Below are 18,363 nucleotides of genomic sequence, written 5' to 3'. Positions count from 1 at the left end.
GTAAAAAAATATTGCCATATTACAAAAATGACAAAAAGGCTGTCTATCAAATAACCACAAACTCAGTCGCAAAAGAAAACACACTTCCAGTATTCATCATTTATTAGCCGATATGTACAGTATCCTGCATATTCTACTGTGCTTTACAGGGGATATGTAACCAATCACATCAGTTTATGTCCCAGTGGAGCTTACAATCTAATGGAGCATACACACGGTCAGATTTTTCTTCAGATCTGAACGATAACGATTTCAAGAATTGTTCAATCGTTCATATCTGAAGGAAAATCTGACATATCTGTCAGATGGTCAGGTAACGATATCTGACATCTGATGTGTTTGCAGTCAGACTTTTCCATTCATTTTAATGCAGTCAAAAATCATTCAAATCGTTCAAATCTTTGGTAAAATTGTTCAAATCGTTCAAATCTTTGGTAAAATCATTCAAATCGTTCAAATCTTTGGTAAAATTGTTCAAATCGTTCAAATCTTTGGTAAAATCATTCAAATCGTTCAAATCTTTCGTAAAATTGTTCAAATCGTTCAAATCTTTGGTAAAATTGTTCAAATCGTTCATCTGACAAATCTGACCGTGTGTATACTCCATAAGGGCCTGTTTCAGAAAAGGACGCTAATGCGATCGCAGCTGCAATTTCATACGGAACGCAGCTGCGAAAATATGCTAATGTTAGCAAAGATCACCCGAGAATAAAGATGCCCACTGCTGTCTTTTTACCTGCATTCGACGACGCATACCTGCGTAAATATCAGTAACATCGAAGCACATCGGTAGCCATCTTACCCGTGTGGCAGGTGCGATCTGCCGTAGCCTTGGGTGCTCTCCTGACATGCAGAGCTGCATATGCAGGTCTGCATCCAAGTCCAAAATAATTGCTCCAGCATTGTGTGCGCGGAACTGGATAACGTCTGCCGTTTACCGCGAATAAACCGTCATTAGGTGCCTGTACCTCCCGACTTAAGTGCCGGGAATGATGCAGACAATTGAATAGCTCTGGGCATTCATTACCGGTGTTATTCAACATCACATTTAATTTAATTCCCTCCCCCAGAGAGCCGGTGAGTCGCCTATTTAAAAGTACAAAATTGGAGAAATACTTGTGGAATAAGTAAATATTCTGCGGTTTATTGTACGAAGCAGCTCAGTACCTGTATCCAATATCACAAAACTAAAAGATTAAGGGGCTAATTTATCAATGAGTTTTATCACTTACGAGTGATAAAACTCATTGCGTATGATAAATGGTGCTCCAGCCAATCAGCTCCCAACTGTCACCTGTTTGAAAAATGACAGTTGGGAGCTGATTGGCTGGAGCACCATTTATCATACACAATTAGTTTTATCACTCGTTGTAAGTGTTAAAACTCATTGATAAATGAGGCCCTATATTCTATCTAGGAGTGCAGTGGAGAGAGATGTTGTCACGGCTGGGCTGATAAGGTTCTAAGCCTTCCGCAAATGAACCACATCCTTGAAAATGTACCCAGTAGGGTACAAAATGCGTTGGAAAAAGCTGAACACTGCCAAACAGAAGAGAGCTGCGGTCCGAAGAGCTAGTGACGTCACCACCCTGCCGGTAACCTTCAGCTGGTTCTGATGCTCACAATAAATGGCAGCAGCAAAGGACGGAGAAGACCTGCCGAACCGTCTCGGATGCCAAGAGCTAAGATAGGGGAAACGAATACCTCCAACAACAGGCTTCATCGCGGCATTTACCCGCTGCTGCTACGGACCGCAAAGACTCTAAAATTGTCCCAAAGGAGAGCTATAAACATTCTCTTTAGCGGAACACCGCTTATGTAATATATATAAAACACAGTTTTACATATGTATTTTTTGCCTTATATGTTTTAAATATATATGTTTTATGTGCACAGTTTGCCACACAGATACAGTAGTTTAATATATGAAACATTACTTTCATACTACCACATTATTTTAATACACTAGCACTCGTATCTTTTAGTTTTGTGACTTTTGTTCAGTCCACCTCTTTAAGTTTTGTGGGGGAAATTCAATTCCGAATAATGTTGGGCTGCACAAAGTAACATTTAATATGTGAGGCAAACTTTGCTCATTTTCATGTGCACCACCATGGGTGCAAGGAGAAATGTGCAAAGATATGGTTCCAGCAACAATCCGTGCACATTGCCGAGGACTGAAATGCCCCTCCTAGGGGTATATTTACTTAAGTGTGGGTTTATAGAAGTGGAGATGTTGATTCTAGCTATTATCTTCTAAAAGGTGCTAGATAAATGATAAGTAAAATCTGATTGGTTGCTATGGGCAACATCTCCACTTCTATAAACGCGCACTTTAGTAAATATACCCCCTAGTCTGTAGAGGCATCGGCTAAGAGTGAAGAGTAGGCACTACCTCTAGGATGTCACTATAGCAAATAATGTAATTACTATAGCAAGTAATGTTTTATAATGTAATACTTTGCCTACACATACACTAGATGTTGCAGTCGTTGTATCATTACTGCACACTCCATTAAAATTACCATCATCTTTAAAACACGAAATGAAAAAAAAAAAGTTCTGCACATCTGTGATTTCTCAGTTTTAATCTGGGTGAGAATAAACAACCTGTAGCCAATCAGACCATTAGAATGTTCACTTTGGCCAATAGTATTTCAGGATCTTCTTGAAATGATGAAGTGTAAGTTTGTGTCATTATGTTAGTGAGGACTGGGCTGCATGTGACAGGGGCAGGCGCATGATTGGAAGTGGCAATGTCACAGACTGAGGAGTGGGTATATTTACTAAAGTGAGAGTTTTTAGAAATTGAGTTGTTGCCCATAGCAACCAATCAGATTCTACTTAACATTTAACTAGCACCTTCTAGAAGATAATAGCTAGAATCTGATGGGTTGCTATGGGCAACATCTCCACTTCTAAAAACTGTCACTTTAGTAAATATGCCCCTGAGAGTTACAGATGCGTTCTTTTTTCACTGTGGCTGCAGTCGCGCCAAATAACCCCTCTCGGTGTGCCAGGGCCAGAGCAAAATGGCCGTGCAGGCTTCTTCATCGCTGTAAATACAACATCTGTGCATCTGTGTTGGACTGATTCAGAGCTGGACGTAATGGCGATGTTTGTGCAGTGGAGTGATTATTTGATACTGAGCATGTGCGGAAAGTCCTGGAAACGGCCCCCTGAGTGTACGCAGAAACCGGCTGTTGTGTATGGGATTGCTGCCTTTAGTACTGATGGCGCAAGATCACGGGCCTTCCATGGAGGCGGCCTGAAGTGTGCACAAGAAAAAGGCAATATCAGGGGTGTGTTATGGGAGTGTCACAGGTCTGTCAGTGGACGCGGCTGTGTTCTCAGACGCAGAGCGGCAGCCACAGAGACCATGTTTAGCCAGAGCTCAGGAGGAGATGTTGCACCTGCCTGGCTGGTGCAAGGGACGATGGTGGGCACGATCTCTAGTACACTGTGAGTGGCTTTTCGCTGCGTATTCATAGTGACTAAGACGCAAAATGTAAAGAAAATGATGGTGCGCTAGTCCTCTCAGAGCATCTCAGTCACGCCGGGCGTTTCTCGCGTCGTATGGCGTAAAGAAGCCCAGTGTATGAGAACGCATCTGTATATAATGGAAGGAGCAGGATCCCCAGAAGCACAGAGTATATTAGGTGATGTGTTAGTGAGGACTGGGCAGCATGTGACAGGGGCAGTGACGTGATGTGAGAAGGGGAATGGAGGCAGCAGGAAGCCACAGACTGAAAGTTATATACTGGAAGGATTAGTGTCCTCAGCAGCACAGAGTATATAAGAGGGGAGTGATGTGTTAGCTAGGACAGGGCTACATGTGACAGGGGCAGTGACATGATGTGAGAAGGGGAGTGGAGGCAGCAGAAAGCCACAGACTGAGGGCCATGTTCAATTAGAGACGAAAAGTCCGTTATCGGCGATAATGTATCGCAGGTGCGAAAAGTCTTTGTAAAAACATGGCAAAAAAGTGCAGAATTGGGATTTAGGGGATTTTTTAAGAATTTTTAAAAATGACTTTAGGGACTTCAAAATATGCTTACACCCATTTTCATGTACCCCAAATTTGATGGGACTAGTTATTTTTCCCACAAAAAAACCCTAAGTGCTATTCTACACCACTTCTTGTAAAACCGCATTTATGCACCTGCCGCAGCTATTTAAATCCCCGACTACCTTCAGCAAGCCAAATCGGGGGTACCCATAGTGATCACCCATGTCAGGACATCTTTTGGGGGATGACAGCATGATTTCCCCAAAAACTGACAGGACTTTTCGATACTTACCTTTCCGCCGGGCCCTGTTTTCGCCGGATCCTAATTGAATATGGGGATAAGGGGGCACGCGCCCGATACTTTATCCCTGAAAAAAACAGCGATGAGGGCGAAAAGTCCGACCTCTGACTTTTCGCCTCAAATTGAACATGGCCCTGAGAGTTATATAGTGGAAGAAGCAGGGTACCCAGAAGCACAGAGTATATCAGGAGATGAGTGATTTGTTAGTGAGGACAGGGATTTTCTGAGGCCCTACCACCTTGTATATACTGTAGTCTCCCCATATACACGAAAAGAGTCTGGAGCAAATATCGAAAATATCTGCCACTGTTCCGCGGCACAGCACTCCCCATAGGTTTCAATGGTTCAGAGATATGGCCGCTTGCATGAAGTCCCGGTAAGTGGCGCCATCATTAGCTAATAGCTTCTTAGTGGCCCAGAGAGGGATCTGACGGATCCCTCCCTGATTAGGGCCACTACTTCCTGTGTAGCCCGTGACAGTGTATGCACATTACATAGTTAATGATCACATTAAAACTCCAATAATTAATACATCTCAACATAAATATCTAAATGGCCAAATATAGCTTTTAATATATCAAACCTATAATGAAACAAATAAATCCTAATTTATTAGGTTTGAGCAGGTCCTGGTGAGAAAGGTCACCATGATTGTTACCCAAACATTCAACCATACCCTACTCCTTTTATTTTTTACTGGGCAGAGGAAGGGTTAAAGTTATGATAGACGTGCGGAATATTAATCTTCTTTTCTTTAGTGTCTCAGAGGCTACAGATCCATCACATGCTCCTGTCAGCGTAGACAGTAACACCTCATGACAGCTTGGGTTAGTCCTGTCATGTGCGACGCTGTGATCAGCCCAGAGGGAATGTTGGGGGTACAGGGATGGTGGAGAGGGGATGAATGTCAGATTGTGTCAGGGCTGGCTTACACATGCAGGTTCTCCGCGTACTGCTGCGTTCTCAGTGCACGCGTGGGGTGAAATTATGAATTATTAACGCCCCTAGGTAACATACATCCTTACGGAAGGGAAAATCTGCCACCTCACCAAAACAGAGCAGAAGTTTGGACATGTATTTTCTGCAGGTGAGGAGAAATGCAAAGTGTGCAGGAATAATGAGATAGAGACATTCCTGGTGCTTATGTTATCAGTGGTACAGGAATGTGACACATCATCAGCTGTGAGGCTGAAGGGGAATGTAGGATGTACAGGGCTAGTGAGACATAATGGGGAGATTATTGTACAATGTAACATTATGCAATGTACCAAGACAGCATGCACAGCTAGGTAACACTGTATAATGTAGGATGTACAGGACTAGTGAGACATAATGGGGAGATTATTGTACAATGTAACATTATGCAATGTACCAAGACAGCATGTACAGCTAGGTAACACTGTATAATGCAGGATGTACAGGGCTAGTGAGACATAATGGGGAGATTATTGTACAATGTAACATTATGCAATGTACCAAGACAGCATGTACAGCTAGGTAACACTGTATAATGCAGGATGTACAGGGCTAGTGAGACATAATAGGGAGATTATTGTACAATGTAACATTATGCAATCTACCAAGACAGCATGTACAGCTAGGTAACACTGTATAATGTAGGATGTACAGGGCTAGTGAGACATAATGGGGAGATTATTGTACAATGTAACATTATGCAATGTACCAAGACAGCATGTACAGCTAGGTAACACTGTATAATGCAGGGTTCACAGGAATAGTGAGACATAATGGGGAGATTATTGTACAATGTAACATTATGCAATGTACCAAGACAGCATGTACAGCTAGGTAACACTGTATAATGCAGGGTGCACAGGAATAGTGAGACAGAATGGGGAGATTATTGTACAATGTAACATTATGAAATGTACCAAGACAGCATGTACAGCTAGGTAACACTGTATAATGCAGAATGTACAGGAATAGTGAGACAGAATGGACTGCAGTTAGTGCAAGATCATTAATACAATGTGTAACATGTACAGCTAGGTAACACTGTATTATGCAGGGTGTGTACAGTATCACTATGGTGCAACATGTACAGCTAGGTAATACTGTATTATGCAGGGTGAGCACAGTATCACTATGTACCTGGTGCGGGATGCAGAGCTACTGTAGGTAACACTGTATTATGCAGGGTGTGTACAGTATCACTATGTACCTGGTGCGGGATGCACAGCTACTGTAGGTAACACTGTATTATGAAGGGTGTGTACAGTATCACTATGTACCAGGTGCGGGATGCAGAGCTACTGTAGGTAACACTGTATTATGCAGGGTGTGTACAGTATCACTATGTACCTGGTGTGGGATGCACAGCTACTGTAGGTAACACTGTATTATGCAGGGTGTGTACAGTATCACTATGGTGCAGCATGCATAGCTAGGTAACACTGTATTATGCAGGGTGTGTACAGTATCACTATGGTGCAACATGTACAGCTAGGTAATACTGTATTATGCAGGGTGTGTACAGTATCACTATGTACCTGGTGCGGGATGCAGAGCTACTGTAGGTAACACTGTATTATGCAGGGTGTGCACAGTATCACTATGTACCTGGTGTGGGATGCACAGCTACTGTAGGTAATACTGTATTATGCAGGGTGTGTACAGTATCACTATGTACCTGGTGAGGGATGCACAGCTACTGTAGGTAACACTGTATTATGCAGGGTGTGTACAGTATCAATATGTACCTGGTGCGGGATGCAGAGCTACTGTAGGTAACACTGTATTATGCAGGGTTTGCACAGTATCACTATGTACCTGGTGTGGGATGCACAGCAACTGTAGGTAACACTGTATTATACACTGTATTATGCAGGGTGTGAACAGTATCACTATGTACCTGGTGTGGGATGCACAGCTACTGTAAGTAACACTGTATTATGCATGGTGTGTACAGTATCACTATGTACCTGGTGCTGGATGCAGAGCTACTGTAGGTAACACTGTATTATGCAGGGTGTGTACAGTATCACTATGTACCTGGTGAGGGATGCACAGCTACTGTAGGTAACACTGTATTATGCAGGGTGTGCACAGTATCACTATGTACCTGGTGCGGGATGCGCAGCTACTGTAGGTAACACTGTATTATGCAGGATGTGCACAGTATCACGATGTACCTGGTGCAGCATGCATAGCTAGGTAACACTGAATTATGCAGGGTGTGTACAGTATCACTATGTAACTGGTGCAGGATGCACAGCTACTGTAGGTAACACTGTATTATGCAGGGTGTGTACAGTACCACTATGTACCTGGTATGGGATGCACAGCTACTGTAGGTTAACACTGTATTATGCAGGGTGTGCACAGTATCACTAAGTACCTGGTGCGGGATGCACAGCTACTGTAGGTAACACTGTATTATGCAGGGTGTGTACAGTATCACTATGTACCTGGTGCAGGATGCACAGCTACTGTAGGTAACACTGAATTATGCAGGGTGTGTACAGTATCACTATGTACCTGGTGCAGCATGCATAGCTAGCTAACACTGTATTATGCAGGGTGTGTACAGTATCACTATGTACCTGGTGCAGCATGTACAGCTAGGTAACACTGTATTATGCAGGGTGTGTACAGTATCACTATGTACCTGGTGCAGCATGTATAGCTAGGTAACATTGTATTATGCAGGGTGTGTACAGTATCACTATGTACCTGGTGCAGCATGTACAGCTAGGTAGCACTGAATTATGCAGGGTGTATACAGTATCACTATGTACCTGGTGCGGAATGCGCAGCTACTGTAGGTAACACTGTATTATGCAGGATGTGCACAGTATCACGATGTACCTGGTGCAGCATGCATAGCTAGGTAACACTGAATTATGCAGGGTGTGTACAGTATCACTATGTACCTGGTGCAGGATGCAAAGCTACTGTAGGTAACACTGTATTATGCAGGGTGTGCACAGTATCACTAAGTACCTGGTGCGGGATGCACAGCTACTGTAGGTAACACTGTATTATGCAGGGTGTGTACAGTATCACTATGTACCTGGTGCAGGATGCACAGCTACTGTAGGTAACACTGAATTATGCAGGGTGTGTACAGTATCACTATGTACCTGGTGCAGCATGTACAGCTAGGTAACACTGTATTATGCAGGGTGTGTACAGTATCACTATGTACCTGGTGCAGCATGTATAGCTAGGTAACACTGTATTATGCAGGGTGTGTACAGTATCACTATGTACCTGGTGCAGCATGTACAGCTAGGTAGCACTGAATTATGCAGGGTGTGTACAGTATCACTAAGTACCTGGTGCAGCATGTATAGCTAGGTAACACTGTATTATGCAGGGTGTGTACAGTATCACTATGTACCTGGTGCAGGATGCACAGCTACTGTAGGTAACACTGTATTATGCAGGGTACGCCCAGTATCACTATGTACCTGGTGCGGGATGCACAGCTACTGTAGGTAACACTGAATTATGCAGGATGTGCACAGTATCACTATGTACCTGGTGCAGGATGCACAGCTACTGTAGGTAACACTGTATTATGCAGGGTGTGTACAGTACCACTATGTACCTGGTGTGGGATGCAGAGCTACTGTAGGTAACACTGTATTATGCAGGGTGTGCACAGTATCACTATGTACCTGGTGTGGGATGCACAGCTACTGTAGGTAACACAGTATTATGCAGGGTGTGTACAGTAACACTATGTACCTGGTGCAGGATGCACAGCTACTGTAGGTAACACTGAATTATGCAGGGTGTGTACAGTATCACTATGTACCTGGTGCAGCATGCATAGCTAGGTAACACTGTATTATGCAGGGTGTGTACAGTATCACTATTTACCTGGTGCAGCATGTACAGCTAGGTAACACTGTATTATGCAGGGTGTGTACAGTATCACTATGTACCTGGTGCAGCATGTACAGCTATGTAACACTGTATTATGCAGGGTGTGTACAGTATCACTATGTACCTGGTGCAGCATGTACAGCTAGGTAACACTGTATTATGCAGGGTGTGTACAGTATCACTATGTACCTGGTGCAGCATGTATAGCTATGTAGCACTGAATTATGCAGGGTGTGTACAGTATCACTATGTACCTGGTGCAGCATGCACAGCTACTGTAGGTAACACTGAATTATGAAGGGTGTGTACAGTATCACTATGTACCTGGTGCAGCAAGTACAGCTAGGTAACACTGAATTATGCAGGGTGTGTACAGTATCACTATGTACCTGGTGCAGCATGTACAGCTAGGTAACACTGAATTATGCAGGGTGTGTACAGTATCACTATGTACCTGGTGCAGCATGTACAGCTAGGTAACACTGTATTATGCAGGGTGTGTACAGTATCACTATGTACCTGGTGCAGCATGTACAGCTAGGTAACACTGAATTATGCAGGGCCAGGGAGTGTACAGTATCAATATGTACCTGGTGCAGCATGCACAGCTACTGTAGGTAACACTGAATTATGCAGGGTGTGTACAGTATCACTATGTACCTGGTGCAGCATGTACAGCTAGGTAACACTGTATTATGCAGGGTGTGTACAGTATCACTATGTACCTGGTGCAGCATGTAGAGCTAGGTAACACTGTATTATGCAGGGTGTGTACAGTATCACTATGTACCTGGTGCAGCATGTACAGCTAGGTAGCACTGAATTATGCAGGGTGTGTACAGTATCACTATGTACCTGGTACAGCATGCACAGCTACTGTAGGTAACACTGTATTATGCAGGGTGCGCACAGTATCACTATGTACCTGGTGCGGGATGCACAGCTACTGTAGGTAACACTGTATTATGCAGGATGTGCACAGTATCACGATGTACGTGGTGCAGCATACATAGCTAGGTAACACTGAATTATGCAGGGTGTGTACAGTATCACTATGTACCTGGTGCAGGATGCACAGCTACTGTAGGTAACACTGTATTATGCAGGGTGTGCACAGTATCACTATGTACCTGGTGTGGGATGCAGAGCTACTGTAGGTTAACACTGTATTATGCAGGGTGTGCACAGTATCACTATGTACCTGGTGCGGGATGCACAGCTACTGTAGGTAACACTATATTATGCAGGGTGTGTACAGTATCACTATGTACCTGGTGCAGGATGCACAGCTACTGTAGGTAACACTGAATTATGCAGTGTGTGTACAGTATCACTATGTACCTGGTGCAGCATGCATAGCTAGGTAACACTGTATTATGCAGGGTGTGTACAGTATCACTATGTACCTGGTGCAGCATGTACAGCAAGGTAACACTGAATTATGCAGGGCCAGGGTGTGTACAGTATCAATATGTACCTGGTGCAGCATGCACAGCTACTGTAGGTAACACTGAATTATGCAGGGTGTGTACAGTATCACTATGTACCTGGTGCAGCATGTACAGCTAGGTAACACTGTATTATGCAGGGTGTGTACAGTATCACTATGTACCTGGTGCAGCATGTAGAGCTAGGTAACACTGTATTATGCAGGGTGTGTACAGTATCACTATGTACCTGGAGCAGCATGTACAGCTAGGTAGCACTGAATTATGCAGGGTGTGTACAGTATCACTATGTACCTGGTACAGCATGCACAGCTACTGTAGGTAACACTGTATTATGCAGGGTGCGCACAGTATCACTATGTACCTGGTGCGGGATGCACAGCTACTGTAGGTAACACTGTATTATGCAGGATGTGCACAGTATCACGATGTACCTGGTGCAGCATACATAGCTAGGTAACACTGAATTATGCAGGGTGTGTACAGTATCACTATGTACCTGGTGCAGGATGCACAGCTACTGTAGGTAACACTGTATTATGCAGGGTGTGTACAGTACCACTATGTACCTGGTGTGGGATGCAGAGCTACTGTAGGTTAACACTGTATTATGCAGGGTGTGCACAGTATCACTATGTACCTGGTGCGGGATGCACAGCTACTGTAGGTAACACTATATTATGCAGGGTGTGTACAGTATCACTATGTACCTGGTGCAGGATGCACAGCTACTGTAGGTAACACTGAATTATGCAGGGTGTGTACAGTATCACTATGTACCTGGTGCAGCATGCATAGCTAGGTAACACTGTATTATGCAGGGTGTGTACAGTATCACTATGTACCTGGTGCAGCATGTACAGCTAGGTAACACTGTATTATGCAGGGTGTGTACAGTATCACTATGTACCTGGTGCAGCATGTATAGCTAGGTAGCACTGAATTATGCAGGGTGTGTACAGTATCACTATGTACCTGGTGCAGCATGCACAGCTACTGTAGGTAACACTGAATTATGCAGGGTGTGTACAGTATCACTATGTAGCTGGTGCAGCATGTACAGCTAGGTAACACTGAATTATGCAGGGTGTGTACAGTATCACTATGTACCTGGTGCAGCATGTACAGCTAGGTAACACTGAATTATGCAGGGTGTGTACAGTATCACTATGTACCTGGTGCAGCATGCACAGCTACTGTAGGTAACACTGAATTATGCAGGGTGTGTACAGTATCACTATATACCTGGTGCAGCATGTACAGCTAGGTAACACTGAATTATGCAGGGTGTGTACAGTATCACTATATACCTGGTGCAGCATGTACAGCTAGGTAACACTGAATTATGCAGGGTGTGTACAGATTCACTATGTACCTGGTGCAGCATGCACAGCTACTGTAGGTAACACTGTATTATGCAGGGTGCGCACAGTATCACTATGTACCTGGTGCGGGATGCACAGCTACTGTAGGTAACACTGTATTATGCAGGATGTGCACAGTATCACTATGTACCTGGTGCAGCATGCATAGCTAGGTAACACTGAATTATGCAGGGTGTGTACAGTATCACCATGTACCTGGTGCAGGATGCACAGCTACTGTAGGTAACACTGTATTATGCAGGGTGTGTACAGTACCACTATGTACCTGGTGTGGGATGCAGAGCTACTGTAGGTAACACTGTATTATGCAGGGTGTGTACAGTATCACTATGTACCTGGTGCAGGATGCACAGCTACTGTAGGTAACACTGAATTATGCAGGGTGTGTACAGTATCACTATGTACCTGGTGCAGCATGCATAGCTAGGTAACACTGTGTTATGCAAGGTGTGTACAGTATCACTATGTACCTGGTGCATCATGTACAGCTAGGTAACACTGTATTATGCAGGGTGTGTACAGTATCACTATGTACCTGGTGCAGCATGCACAGCTACTGTAGGTAACACTGAATTATGCAGGGTGTGTACAGTATCACTATGTACCTGGTGCAGCATGTACAGGTAGGTAACACTGAATTATGCAGGGTGTGTACAGTATCACTATGTACCTGGTGCAGCATGTACAGGTAGGTAACACTGAATTATGCAGGGTGTGTACAGTATCACTATGTACCTGGTGCAGCATGTATAGCTAGGTAACACTGTATTATGCAGGGTGTGTACAGTATCACTATGTACCTGGTGCAGCATGTATAGCTAGGTAGCACTGAATTATGCAGGGTGTGTACAGTATCACTATGTACCTGGTGCAGCATGCACAGCTACTGTAGGTAACACTGTATTATGCAGGGTGCGCACAGTATCACTATGTACCTGGGGCAGCATGCACAGCTACTGTAGGTAACACTGAATTATGCAGGGTGTGTACAGTATCACTATGTACCTGGGTCAACATGTACAGCTAGGTAACACTGTATTATGCAGGGTGTGTACAGTATCACTATGTACCTGGAGCAGCATGTACAGCTAGGTAGCACTGAATTATGCAGGGTGTGTACAGTATCACTATGTACCTGGTACAGCATGCACAGCTACTGTAGGTAACACTGTATTATGCAGGGTGCGCACAGTATCACTATGTACCTGGTGCGGGATGCACAGCTACTGTAGGTAACACTGTATTATGCAGGATGTGCACAGTATCACGATGTACCTGGTGCAGCATACATAGCTAGGTAACACTGAATTATGCAGGGTGTGTACAGTATCACTATGTACCTGGTGCAGGATGCACAGCTACTGTAGGTAACACTGTATTATGCAGGGTGTGTACAGTACCACTATGTACCTGGTGTGGGATGCAGAGCTACTGTAGGTTAACACTGTATTATGCAGGGTGTGCACAGTATCACTATGTACCTGGTGCGGGATGCACAGCTACTGTAGGTAACACTATATTATGCAGGGTGTGTACAGTATCACTATGTACCTGGTGCAGGATGCACAGCTACTGTAGGTAACACTGAATTATGCAGGGTGTGTACAGTATCACTATGTACCTGGTGCAGCATGCATAGCTAGGTAACACTGTATTATGCAGGGTGTGTACAGTATCACTATGTACCTGGTGCAGCATGTACAGCTAGGTAACACTGTATTATGCAGGGTGTGTACAGTATCACTATGTACCTGGTGCAGCATGTATAGCTAGGTAGCACTGAATTATGCAGGGTGTGTACAGTATCACTATGTACCTGGTGCAGCATGCACAGCTACTGTAGGTAACACTGAATTATGCAGGGTGTGTACAGTATCACTATGTAGCTGGTGCAGCATGTACAGCTAGGTAACACTGAATTATGCAGGGTGTGTACAGTATCACTATGTACCTGGTGCAGCATGTACAGCTAGGTAACACTGAATTATGCAGGGTGTGTACAGTATCACTATGTACCTGGTGCAGCATGCACAGCTACTGTAGGTAACACTGAATTATGCAGGGTGTGTACAGTATCACTATATACCTGGTGCAGCATGTACAGCTAGGTAACACTGAATTATGCAGGGTGTGTACAGTATCACTATATACCTGGTGCAGCATGTACAGCTAGGTAACACTGAATTATGCAGGGTGTGTACAGATTCACTATGTACCTGGTGCAGCATGCACAGCTACTGTAGGTAACACTGTATTATGCAGGGTGCGCACAGTATCACTATGTACCTGGTGCGGGATGCACAGCTACTGTAGGTAACACTGTATTATGCAGGATGTGCACAGTATCACTATGTACCTGGTGCAGCATGCATAGCTAGGTAACACTGAATTATGCAGGGTGTGTACAGTATCACCATGTACCTGGTGCAGGATGCACAGCTACTGTAGGTAACACTGTATTATGCAGGGTGTGTACAGTACCACTATGTACCTGGTGTGGGATGCAGAGCTACTGTAGGTAACACTGTATTATGCAGGGTGTGTACAGTATCACTATGTACCTGGTGCAGGATGCACAGCTACTGTAGGTAACACTGAATTATGCAGGGTGTGTACAGTATCACTATGTACCTGGTGCAGCATGCATAGCTAGGTAACACTGTGTTATGCAAGGTGTGTACAGTATCACTATGTACCTGGTGCATCATGTACAGCTAGGTAACACTGTATTATGCAGGGTGTGTACAGTATCACTATGTACCTGGTGCAGCATGCACAGCTACTGTAGGTAACACTGAATTATGCAGGGTGTGTACAGTATCACTATGTACCTGGTGCAGCATGTACAGGTAGGTAACACTGAATTATGCAGGGTGTGTACAGTATCACTATGTACCTGGTGCAGCATGTACAGGTAGGTAACACTGAATTATGCAGGGTGTGTACAGTATCACTATGTACCTGGTGCAGCATGTATAGCTAGGTAACACTGTATTATGCAGGGTGTGTACAGTATCACTATGTACCTGGTGCAGCATGTATAGCTAGGTAGCACTGAATTATGCAGGGTGTGTACAGTATCACTATGTACCTGGTGCAGCATGCACAGCTACTGTAGGTAACACTGTATTATGCAGGGTGCGCACAGTATCACTATGTACCTGGGGCAGCATGCACAGCTACTGTAGGTAACACTGAATTATGCAGGGTGTGTACAGTATCACTATGTACCTGGGTCAACATGTACAGCTAGGTAACACTGTATTATGCAGGGTGTGTACAGTATCACTATGTACCTGGAGCAGCATGTACAGCTAGGTAGCACTGAATTATGCAGGGTGTGTACAGTATCACTATGTACCTGGTACAGCATGCACAGCTACTGTAGGTAACACTGTATTATGCAGGGTGCGCACAGTATCACTATGTACCTGGTGCGGGATGCACAGCTACTGTAGGTAACACTGTATTATGCAGGATGTGCACAGTATCACGATGTACCTGGTGCAGCATACATAGCTAGGTAACACTGAATTATGCAGGGTGTGTACAGTATCACTATGTACCTGGTGCAGGATGCACAGCTACTGTAGGTAACACTGTATTATGCAGGGTGTGTACAGTACCACTATGTACCTGGTGTGGGATGCAGAGCTACTGTAGGTTAACACTGTATTATGCAGGGTGTGCACAGTATCACTATGTACCTGGTGCGGGATGCACAGCTACTGTAGGTAACACTATATTATGCAGGGTGTGTACAGTATCACTATGTACCTGGTGCAGGATGCACAGCTACTGTAGGTAACACTGAATTATGCAGGGTGTGTACAGTATCACTATGTACCTGGTGCAGCATGCATAGCTAGGTAACACTGTATTATGCAGGGTGTGTACAGTATCACTATGTACCTGGTGCAGCATGTACAGCTAGGTAACACTGTATTATGCAGGGTGTGTACAGTATCACTATGTACCTGGTGCAGCATGTATAGCTAGGTAGCACTGAATTATGCAGGGTGTGTACAGTATCACTATGTACCTGGTGCAGCATGCACAGCTACTGTAGGTAACACTGAATTATGCAGGGTGTGTACAGTATCACTATGTAGCTGGTGCAGCATGTACAGCTAGGTAACACTGAATTATGCAGGGTGTGTACAGTATCACTATGTACCTGGTGCAGCATGTACAGCTAGGTAACACTGAATTATGCAGGGTGTGTACAGTATCACTATGTACCTGGTGCAGCATGCACAGCTACTGTAGGTAACACTGAATTATGCAGGGTGTGTACAGTATCACTATATACCTGGTGCAGCATGTACAGCTAGGTAACACTGAATTATGCAGGGTGTGTACAGTATCACTATATACCTGGTGCAGCATGTACAGCTAGGTAACACTGAATTATGCAGGGTGTGTACAGATTCACTATGTACCTGGTGCAGCATGCACAGCTACTGTAGGTAACACTGTATTATGCAGGGTGCGCACAGTATCACTATGTACCTGGTGCGGGATGCACAGCTACTGTAGGTAACACTGTATTATGCAGGATGTGCACAGTATCACTATGTACCTGGTGCAGCATGCATAGCTAGGTAACACTGAATTATGCAGGGTGTGTACAGTATCACCATGTACCTGGTGCAGGATGCACAGCTACTGTAGGTAACACTGTATTATGCAGGGTGTGTACAGTACCACTATGTACCTGGTGTGGGATGCAGAGCTACTGTAGGTAACACTGTATTATGCAGGGTGTGTACAGTATCACTATGTACCTGGTGCAGGATGCACAGCTACTGTAGGTAACACTGAATTATGCAGGGTGTGTACAGTATCACTATGTACCTGGTGCAGCATGCATAGCTAGGTAACACTGTGTTATGCAAGGTGTGTACAGTATCACTATGTACCTGGTGCATCATGTACAGCTAGGTAACACTGTATTATGCAGGGTGTGTACAGTATCACTATGTACCTGGTGCAGCATGCACAGCTACTGTAGGTAACACTGAATTATGCAGGGTGTGTACAGTATCACTATGTACCTGGTGCAGCATGTACAGGTAGGTAACACTGAATTATGCAGGGTGTGTACAGTATCACTATGTACCTGGTGCAGCATGTACAGGTAGGTAACACTGAATTATGCAGGGTGTGTACAGTATCACTATGTACCTGGTGCAGCATGTATAGCTAGGTAACACTGTATTATGCAGGGTGTGTACAGTATCACTATGTACCTGGTGCAGCATGTATAGCTAGGTAGCACTGAATTATGCAGGGTGTGTACAGTATCACTATGTACCTGGTGCAGCATGCACAGCTACTGTAGGTAACACTGTATTATGCAGGGTGCGCACAGTATCACTATGTACCTGGGGCAGCATGCACAGCTACTGTAGGTAACACTGAATTATGCAGGGTGTGTACAGTATCACTATGTACCTGGGTCAACATGTACAGCTAGGTAACACTGAATTATGCAGGGTGTGTACAGTATCACTATGTACCTGGGGTAGCATGCACAGCTACTGTAGGTAACACTGAATTATGCAGGGTGTGTATAGTATCACTATGTACAGTACCTTGACAAAGGGGAATGCAGGGCCTGGTTTCAGTGGGATCTCCTCCTGCTCCTGCTGGTACAGCACATACTTCTCCACCCCCTCCTCCTCGTACATCTTCCTCTCCTCCACCATGTTGAAGAGAACTCGGGAGGACACTGCGATGGTGACGGCATTCTGGGGCTTGGGCTGTGGAGACAGAGCTGACAATCACTATGTGACTCCCTGGCAGAGCTATGTGCAGAGGCCGGTGGGAGGCTGCTGCTGTACTTACTATCTTGGGCTTCTTGGTGGGTGCCAGGCTGTCATAGTGGGCCTTGGCGGAGATGTGCGGGTCTTCCCCGGTCTCTGCGGGCTTGGCTGCCGGTGCAGGCTGTGCACTGTCCGCTACGGAGGGCACTTTGGCTGCGCTCATTGCGCTACGCTGTTCCTGCGCTCCGCTGACTCCTGGTGCCTGAGGTTCTGCAGCCCTCTCCTAGCTCTGCTGCTGCTGTCGCCTGGTCTCTGTGGATGTGCTGCACTTCTCTATGGCCTCTGTGCTGCAATGCACTATGCACAGTGACAGCCTCAGTTACTGTAGCTGGAAGTGCAATACTACATAGTACATACAGCATACAGTGCAGAGCCGGGACAGGGACACTTCCTTGTTACCAGAGACAAGACAGGGGGATCGGAAGCTGCTGCTGAACCAACGCCCTCTGCACTGCTCACTGACTGACTCACCGGGGGCAGAGATAGCGTGTGACGTTTATTACATTATAAGAATGATAGTAGTCATGATGGGAGGCTG

General features: G+C 44.9%; 1 protein-coding gene across 1 annotated transcript in view; it reads right to left on the bottom strand.

The window, feature by feature from the left end:
* The window catches only part of NT5C1B (5'-nucleotidase, cytosolic IB), a 34,908-nt gene extending 16,789 nt beyond the window's left edge, over positions 1–18,119 (bottom strand). The window contains exons 1-2 of the mRNA XM_088468153.1: positions 17,848–18,119; positions 17,595–17,762 (exon numbers count right to left, since the gene is read on the bottom strand). Of these exons, the coding sequence (XP_088324279.1) occupies positions 17,595–17,762; positions 17,848–17,988 (309 nt within the window). The 5' untranslated portion in view covers positions 17,989–18,119. The remainder of the gene's footprint in view (positions 1–17,594; positions 17,763–17,847) is intronic.
* Between the last annotated feature and the right edge of the window lie 244 nt (positions 18,120–18,363).

The sequence above is a fragment of the Taudactylus pleione genome, unplaced genomic scaffold (genome assembly GCF_031769625.1).
Source record: "Taudactylus pleione unplaced genomic scaffold, aTauple2 ptg000081l, whole genome shotgun sequence".
In the NCBI taxonomy this organism is placed as follows: domain Eukaryota; kingdom Metazoa; phylum Chordata; class Amphibia; order Anura; family Myobatrachidae; genus Taudactylus; species Taudactylus pleione.
The sequence above is the reverse complement of the archived record's forward strand: the minus strand, read 5'-3'. Positions and strand labels throughout refer to the sequence as shown.